Here is a 9,129-nt window from a genome sequence, read left to right on the forward strand (position 1 = left end):
AATCCGCCTTCTCCGCCGTGGCCTCCACCGCTCATATGTCAGTAAATGTCACTGTTCACCACTCACGTCTTTCGGAGCGAAGTTATTCAACACTGAGACAAGGACGACAGGGTTCCAACATACTTGCACTAGACGTACGCATGGAAGGCGATGCCATCTTCGATCGTGGATTGATCAAGCAACACGAGGAAAGGCACAAAAAACTGTATAACACAAATTCAACGAGGACTAGCAAGTGCTAGCGTGTTTTCGCAGCTACCTTCATCCCTTGACACTCAACCCAACCGCAGGAAAAAGAAACCTGTTCCAAACAAACGAAGGAAAGGCGAGGGTGCACTTCTGCGCAGCCCCCTCTCCACTTTATTGTGCGTCGCGGGGAGTGTGGCCGGGAGGGCGGCTTAAAATGTTCGGCAGTGGGCTGTAGAGTTAGTGCCTCCGCGCCATTTCGGGGAAGGGGGCTGGGAGGGACAGGACAGACACAAAGGAGCCCTCGGGGAAGCAACAAAGGCAGACAGAAAAACCAGGGTTGAGCAGGTTTTTTTTTTTTGAGAGTGGACTCAGGAAAAGCAGGGAAGGCGGTGGTGAGAGGAAAGAAACTTGAAAAAAAAAAGTGCGCAAAGACAGGTTACTCATGTGACGTTTCTACAGGAGTTTGTTTTTATTTTGTTCTCTCTAGCACTGTACCTTTTCGCTAGCTAACCTTTCTTGTACATCGATAGAAATGTTCTCGGCGATTTGTGATTAGTATCTCTTCCTGATAGCGTGAAGGGTGCGGCAGCTCGCGATGGCGCTTGGCCAAGTTGCGTTATCAATGTGCGATCACTAGACGAAGAAGACGCGCAAAGAATGCCTGCACAAAAACCAAGAATTTTGTGTCTTGATCGATGCGTCGCTACAGACTGCTGCTAGCGGACATTAAGAAAGCTGCTGCAATTAACGCGACAGTAACAAACCTTTTGCAGCCTCTGGCGCAGTCGCCGGAGGCTCGCTATGTTCATCAACTAGTCATGAATTCCATGCGCCACATGTTGCATGGAGACGACGAAAGCGCTTGAAGTGCTTTCGTAATTGAAATGCGTTGAAACAAGCAAGAAACCTTATCCTGGCAGCTTTCTCCGCGGCGACCGCAGCACACCAGAAAAAAATACAATGCGATAAACGCAAAAGAAGCACCAACAAATCTCAGAAGCTGGTTCTTTTGTTATTACGACGTTCAAAGAGCAGCTCTTCGTCAGAGTGAAACGTGCAAGGTCTTGCTATTTGGTCACGCTTAACCCTTTTACCTCTGATGTAGGATATGCAGGCAGACTAAATGCAAGAATGTCAACTCTTCCCGTGTACAACTAGTGTACGTGTGACTGTCGATAGGTTTTGCCCGGCAACTCGCTAATGGCGCATGATATTTCTGCACTGTGAAGCCCAAAGTAGTCTGCGCAGGATTTATGAAGGCTGCTGGCGGATATAATACTAGCCGTTTGCCCGCACACACTGTATGTCTTGCTACTGCGCAGCTCACGCTTAGGCCTTTTCTACCAGATATGTACGATACAGGCGGGGAAGATGTTGGAATCGCAATTGTGCCCATGCCTAGCCCATATATTTTCCATGCAGGACCAATTTAGGCTACAGGCGGGAATACTGGTGCTAGCCCACCTACAGCCCAATTGGTTCCGTTAGGGCGCTGCACGGGCAGCCCCTGTTGGGTGTGCCCGCACTTCACCGTCATGTAGCCCCATCTTTTATGCACACGAACTGCACGCAGCCCATGCTTACCCCTTTCATACCCGATTTAGAATACAGGCGGTGAAGACGTCGGAATGGCAAATGTGCCCATGCCCAGCCCACGCGGGACCTTCGCCGGTGTTGCTAAGACAGCCCAAACTGCATGCCTGAAACGCTTCGCCACTTTGAAGCCCATAGTTTAGCCCCTGTATTTCCTACGCGGGACCCATGTCGGCTGAAGGCGGGAATACTAGCTCTTTGCCCACACAAAAACACTGCGGCTCCCTCATGGTGGTGTACGGGCAGCCCCTTTTGGGGTTGCCCGAGCTTCACCATAATAGAGCCCGCATCCTAGCCCGCATGTATCTGCGGTGGGACCAAGGTGGGCTGCCCAGTCTGTTTAAGCCTATGCCTAGCCGAGGAGGGTCCCAGTCGGGCACGAAGTGGGCAGCCCCAGTGTTTTGTGCCAGCACTGCACCCACGGGGGACCCCTGTGGGTTTACTGCGGGCAGCCACCAGCCCTCATTGCCCATGTCGGACCCGCATGGGCCCGCCACCTTGTGCTACTGGGGAAGCGACCATATCATTGGCTCATTGGTGACCGGTCCTCGTCATCGGCTGCATATCACAGCGAATGGATAACCGCTGCGTGCGACCACTGGTCAAGGGTGTCGTCGACGTGAGGACCCGCTACCTTGTGATCTCTGTGATCGATCGCGTGCTGCTTTCGGATCAAGCCGCCGTCACGCTGAAGTCGCTCCAAATGAAGTAGAAAATGGATATTCATTTCAAATGGATCTTTAAAAAATTCGGCCCCATTTCTGTTGCTGAATTTCACGCCCTTCGTTTACTGAGGACGCCCAGGTCTTCAGTAAATAACATAGCCTGAACGTGGGGCAAGCCTTCCCTTCACCCTAAGATGGAATGGTGGAAATTCTAAAAGGCGGTTAAATTGGATTGATGATCTTTCTTTCATCTATTGCAATATCGCGGTCGTTAAACTGCCTTTCGAATGCAGCAGTTGTTTTAGTACTTGAAGTTGAAGTTCATTTTCTTTCTTACAAAAGAGGACTTCGTCTTGACAGACGCCGGAGTTCTCTTTCCGTTGCATGTACTTATCCGATTTGTCTTGAATATAGCCGCCGCTGTTAGTAACAACCAACGGGCTGGCTTGCCTTGAATACGCTGCTCTCTGATAACGCAGCTGTTCCTGAACCTGAGTCAAAGCGTGGCCGGTGACGCACACATCGTCGCACGTGGATTCAGTCCGTACGTTGCGGAACACGTTGCGTTCTTCTGTTTTGCGGAGGTACGCTGCAACTTCTGATTCTACTCTCTTTCTGCGAAGACTCACAGTGCAATGCTGTGACTGGTATCACCGCCTAACCAGCCTAGCGGAAATATTGCTTGGTGTGAATGAATGGTATCCGCAGGCAGTCTGTTCAACACGAGGTAACAACATACCCTAGTCTATTTATTTGAAAACATACTACGTAGCTGTCTCTTACAGCAAAAATGCATTTTGGACAAAGCCGTTCGGAAAGAAATCGTACAACTCAGGCGGCTTGTCTTTAATGGCAACTTTAGTCCGCTTGTGAAGTTTCTAAACTAAGCTGCGCTCATACTTACAATAGAGCTCTGGCAAACATTTCAGGATAAACACGGCGTGTTTATTGTGCGTTTACACGTACCAATGTTAGGCATTTAGCCCTGTTTCAAAGAGACGCCAATAAATACTTGCACTGACTCTACAGTGTTTGTGAGAAAATTCGAGCTCCTCAACAAGTAACAATACTCAACCAAAACATTTTAATCACCAGATTTTTGCACCTTCAAAGGTATGACAGCGTGTATAACGCCTAAAATTTGAGCCTCTTCCGTATATTTCGAACGATTTTGTATATCTTGCGTACAATAGTCTGATTATGCAATCATGAAAATCTATCCTATTTTGTACTTTAGATTGTCCTTATTATGCCAGATATATCAGCGTTGGTTAACAATAATTGATTAAGAATGTTATCTTTTCATGTTTCTGCTTGTGCACAATTTTATACTTGAATACCAAGCCTCCCTACTTTGATGCAACGATGCAAAAACTGCTTTAATACCTCAGTGCTTTCCCTAATGCTACAAGGAGGAATGTTTTAAAACTGTTCTGATATACCGGAATGCTTTTCCAAGGATCGGTTTCCCCTAGCTTTTTGCTCATTGCAGCGGCTTACCAATGCTTCAGAAAAGGTCGGTATCAACGCTGATATGCTTGTATTTGCCTCTGAGCGTCGCTATCAACTTCAATGGCACCCATATTGCGTTGGTGCTTGTTTCGCGACAATCCATTTTAATTCGAAAGCATTACTTGCCTACGCAGACGATTTCGTGTACGCAAATCGTGTCGGCAGAAAATTCTCCGTTCGTGTGAGAGTTAAGCGACAAAGAATAATTGTGTGCTATAGAAAATGATGCATGTCCTAATTTGGTTGATATGGAGTAATTAGTTAACTAATCGGAGCAAAAAAATGTCACTTATATTTTAAAGTAGAATCAAGTGTCGATACAGCGCGAGGGCGTGAAATCAGTACCAGTCGTCAAAATGGCGGGAAAAGCGCGCAACCACGTGACAGAAGATGATAAAATGTCGTTGCATGCCGAATTTGATTGATCTGAAGCAATTAGTTAACTAATTAGAGGTTATTTAAACATCAAAATAGCCCCGGACGTGCATATACTGCGAGGACATGGAAATAGCGGTAGACGTGAAAATTGGAAGAGGCGAAAAGTCAAAAGAGAGGCAAACAGTCTAAAGAGAAGCAAAGAGGGGCGACGAGTGTGAAGGAGGCATGAATGCTTTCGCATCCTCCCAATGCGGGTCGTCGCAGTGATCTCTGACGTTCATCATTCTTGCTCAAGTTACCCGTGAACGTTTTGGTACCGACGTGCCATGACAAAAAAACGAAGAAAATTCACTTGTTAAACGCCCTTTCTTGTCCCTTGTTCGTGACGCATCGCCTGCTCTGCTTGGCTTAAGGCACGCATGCACTTCTAAACCTTGCAGTCTTCCTGTGAGCCCTATACAAACCACGCTGGGGAACCAAGAACTGAATACCTTCCGTCTCAAGCAAGGTACGGTATCATAATTAATACACCCTTGTGATTAGTGTCAAATTTTTTGATGCTTTGATACAAAGAATCAGAGATGTAAGTCTCTTCCTGTCCGATGTACATGACGTATCGCATGCGATGGCAGGCTGAAGACATCGCGTTAGGGACCTCAACTTATAAAGCATCATTTTACAGCGAGTGCTGTTAAGCGCCCGTTCCATGGACTTCATGCCCTAGTAGCAGTGCGTAATCCGAAAGGTGATTGCCATGGGAAGCACTCAGGGAGAGTGGTTAACCTGGAAAGGGGAGAGTATGGCGAAAGCGTAGGAGTGGGTAAAGGCGGGGACACATGTCAGGCGGGCGCTCCGAATCCGGTCCGGCTCGCCGCGTCCGGCGGAGCCGCTGCGGCCAGCCGGCGACCGCCGGACGAGTCAAACCGCGTAGATATGGCCGGTGCACCGCGTCCGGCGAATGTCCGGCACGCCGCTCCGGCGGGCAGTGGCAGCCAATGCGAGCGCGCAGAGCGCCGACGTCACGATGACGTCGAGTTCGCGTCGTCACAGGTGAGCACGACAGAGGTACAGCGGTGTGTCGGCTGCTGAATTGTAGGGTTAGTTTGACAGCGCTGTTTTCACCGAACACCATGTCTTCGTTCAAACAGTCCCGGATTTGGCAGAACGAACAAGGGGTGCCGAGTGTAGCACCTTTTTTGAGCGCTGGCCAGTCCCGAAGAGCCCTCGGCTGCGGCGTCGATACGAAACCACTAGGCCTAGCGACGACTAGGGCAGTCGGGGACTAGCGCGCAGTTCGTCACCCGGCGTTGCCGCAGGCGATGTCGTTGCCGAAAGCTCCACTCTAGCACAGGCATGCTGTCGTTGCTCGAATCTAGGAAGCATCCTTTCTGGTAGCATGGCTGTTCTGTATTTTCTTGTGCGAACGTGAAGTAAGCTGAGCCTGCCGGCCGGCCAGCCTGGATCCCGTCTGCCGGCGTCATAAAAACTAGCTGATAAGTGTTCTTGACGTAAATAATAAACCCTGGGATAGGGAAATGAGAAAATTATATCATTTTTCTGGTTCACTGGCCAATACCGAGTTGCTGGTAAAAGTAACAACTGTGGTACGAGCGAATTAGTTGCGAGAACCGCCTCGCAGCTGCCGCTAGCTGGCCCGACACTGGGGTCCGGCTCGACTGGCGCCCGCTAGCCGCTGCTGAAGGCGCCACGGAAACTGACCATACTATTATTTTATTGTCAGATGATGCTGTTGACAGCAAAGCGGAGTGAAGAATAGGCCTTCAATTATAGCGCAGGCGACTTCCGAAGCGCCGGCCCCTGCCGCTTCGATGCGAAGCAGGCTATAGGCCTAGTGACGACCACGGCAGACAGGCAGCAGCAGAGCTCCTCGCCCGGAGCGCCCACGAGCGGTGCCGTTGCCGAAAGCTCGCAACATAAGCAGGCATGCTTTGTCGCCGCTCGAGTATAGCTGGCAGTCTTTCTGATAACAAGGCGATGCCGTCTTTTCTTGCAATATTTGTACACCAAGCCAAGCAGCGCTCAGGCACTGCTGCGCGGCGGCGAAGTGCGACGCCGGTTGTGGGCGGAGCTTGGGTTGAGCGGCGCAGCGATGCTCACCGCTCCCTGTGTGTCCCTGCTTGCTGTGGTGCGGCAGTTCGGAAGCGGCGACCGGAGCGGCGCGCCGGACGCGTTGCCGGACATGTGTTCCCTGCTTAACTGTCCGTATCGTTACCGTGAAAAGAGGATAGTATACACCTTAAGCATGCCATGTACTGCATTAACGTTACCGGAATATCCAGAGCCCGCCAATTGCGAGTGGAAATGAACATTCCAATAAGGTACGCTTTGTTCAAGAGCGTCAAAAAAAAAATCGCCTAACTTCAGCCAGTGATAGATAGCTTCTTTCGTATGAGTACTGTAATCAGCTCCTACCCGCCGCGGTGGCTCAGTGGTAAGGCGCTCGTCTACCGGGCCGGAGTACCCGAGTTCTAACCCGACCGCGGCGGCCGCGTTTCAATAGAGGCGAAACGCACGGGGCGCCCGTGTGCTGTAAGATGTCAGTGCATGTTAAAGATCTCCAGGTAGCCGAAATTCCGGAGGCCTAATCCGGAGACCTTCACTACGGCACTTCTTTCTCTTTTTCTTCTTTCATTCCTACCTTCCTGCCTTCCCTCACAGCGCGGTTCTGGTGTCTGCCGAGATATGTTAGACAGATCCTGCGCCATTTCCTTCCCTCAAAAAACCAATTTTACCTCATTCCCTTACCCTTTTGTGTCCGTACTCATCTTCTAAGCTGTTTATTTTTTACCAAAATACGCCAACTACGTTGCTTTTCTTCCGTTTTAATGGCAAGCCTCTGTGTTAATTCCCAGCTTAATAAAATGTTGGCGTTGCGGACCTATTCCACATGGCGTACTCGGAGCGCGCTCGCTAGAAGGGCCGTGATTTTGGTTTTGGGATCCAAGTGTTCTTAGAAATGCGCGTACAGGGCGTGAAGGAACTGAATGGAAAGCAACTTCTTAGGCGACTCTTGTGAAGTGAAGAAAGAGAAGGTAGCTATTTGTATGCGCTACAATTAAAACGCAGGTTATCGCGACAAAGTGTCTGGCGTTGTCGTTGTCGTTGGCGCGTGAAGCCTTTGTTGTGAGAAGTCAACGTGGAGAACGAAAAACCCCCGTATCCACTTTCACGGCAGATGGGACAAGGAGAAAGGCATTTTTCTCCATGATTGGGGTTGACGAGGCGAGAGGGACACCTCGGTTGCCGATCAGAGTAAAGAGGCGGAGAGAGTGTACGGCGAAGGTCACCACTGTGATTGATGGATTTGATCGCCAGAGTGGAGAGCTATTATGGCGAGTCGCACGGTGATTAGTGAACTGTAACACGCCCACTCCCTCACATGGTCTGAACCTGACAGCGGCCACGGCTACTGTATGGAAAACACTTATGCTGGTGCATACTCTGTCATACCAATCGCATTAATCCTGTGTAGACTTTTGTAGCGAAAGTTACACTACCATGGCTGGGACGCATTTCGCTATGTGCCTCCGAATCACTTTGAAACGACGTTGAGATATCATGGCTAGTGTTGCTATGCACAAGTGCCTAACCATACGTGGTCCACTTAGTCAACCATCTTTCACCTTGAACATTGATATTGAACTTCGACAATAAATTCTGACCTTGAAAGTTGTCGGCAGAGGCAGTAAGTAAGCCGCGTGATACTCCAGTTGTGTCAATGATTCAATTCGCAGTTGTGACGTCAGGTATGGGGTTATATAACCAGAGCTGTCCGCTTAACTTAGAGGCTATGGAGGAAGGAGAGCGCGCTGAGGAACGTACGTATAGTGCACTACATCTTCGAACATTGTGGCAAGCAGCTTCTGACCATACGGCAGACATCGTTCGCCATTAGCGGGCTCGACAGCGAAGAAATGAGACTAAACCATGTTTAATCATGCTTATGTAGCTTTCGCTGCTTGAAACCCGATTCGACAGAGTTGAACCGTTGCCTAACTTTTCTATTCGTGATTATTGTGCTGTGTGAATACTTCGCGCAACACGTACGCACATGTTTGTTCGTTTAGCTTTTGTCATGCGAACAGTGATTAAACACCACAGAATCCTTCTCCTGGGTTTCTCTATGATGACCTTTCACCTGTCTTCTCTTCCGTGCACCGCAGGGTCAACGGAGCCCTGTCCCAGTACGCGCCGTTCGCCGTCAGCTTCTTCTGTCCGTACGGCTCGGCGATGGCGAAGGAGTCGTGCGAGCTTTATCGTGGGATTCCGGAAGGATTTCGGCCGAGAAAAACACCTATACCTCAACCATCGTGAACAGATAAATAAGTTAGCAACGTAGTTTGACAACGAAAACGATGCTTACCAGAACCTAAAGCAAGTGTTTTTCAACAAACGTGCATTCTCGAGCTTCCAATATAAGCTAGTAATCGATTATTGCGTGGTTCACTTATTCGGCAACTTGGAAAATTCCGTCTTTAAACTATTGATATTTCATACTTTTTTTTCTTCAGTGGAAAGGTGGAGCTCGCAGATTGAATGCCGTGGTATATTGGCTGCCAACTTTCGTAGCACCATAAAGCAGAACGCGGTAGAGGACACAAAATATTTTTGTAATACTTGGCACGGACTAAAAGAGCACCCTGTCACACGATACTATGTTCGAAAGACACCATTTAACTTGGTCATCATTTGCTCACTGCGGCGTTAAACCATTCTGCAATAAAACGCTGAAGTGGACTGCGTGTATTGTTTTCTCTTATGTTATGATTTT

General features: G+C 49.2%; 1 protein-coding gene across 1 annotated transcript in view; it reads left to right on the top strand.

Moving 5' to 3' along the window:
- Nucleotides 1–8,672, top strand: part of LOC149329208 (uncharacterized) — a 39,309-nt gene extending 30,637 nt beyond the window's left edge. The window contains exons 5-7 of the mRNA XM_089559202.1: nt 2,927–3,031; nt 4,778–4,845; nt 8,522–8,672. Coding sequence (XP_089415328.1) covers nt 2,927–3,031; nt 4,778–4,845; nt 8,522–8,672 — 324 coding nt within the window. The remainder of the gene's footprint in view (nt 1–2,926; nt 3,032–4,777; nt 4,846–8,521) is intronic.
- The last annotated feature ends 457 nt before the right edge of the window (nt 8,673–9,129 follow it).

The sequence above is a fragment of the Amblyomma mixtum genome, chromosome 9, assembly GCF_055824585.1.
Source record: "Amblyomma mixtum isolate Tamu chromosome 9, ASM5582458v1, whole genome shotgun sequence".
NCBI lineage: Eukaryota > Metazoa > Arthropoda > Arachnida > Ixodida > Ixodidae > Amblyomma > Amblyomma mixtum.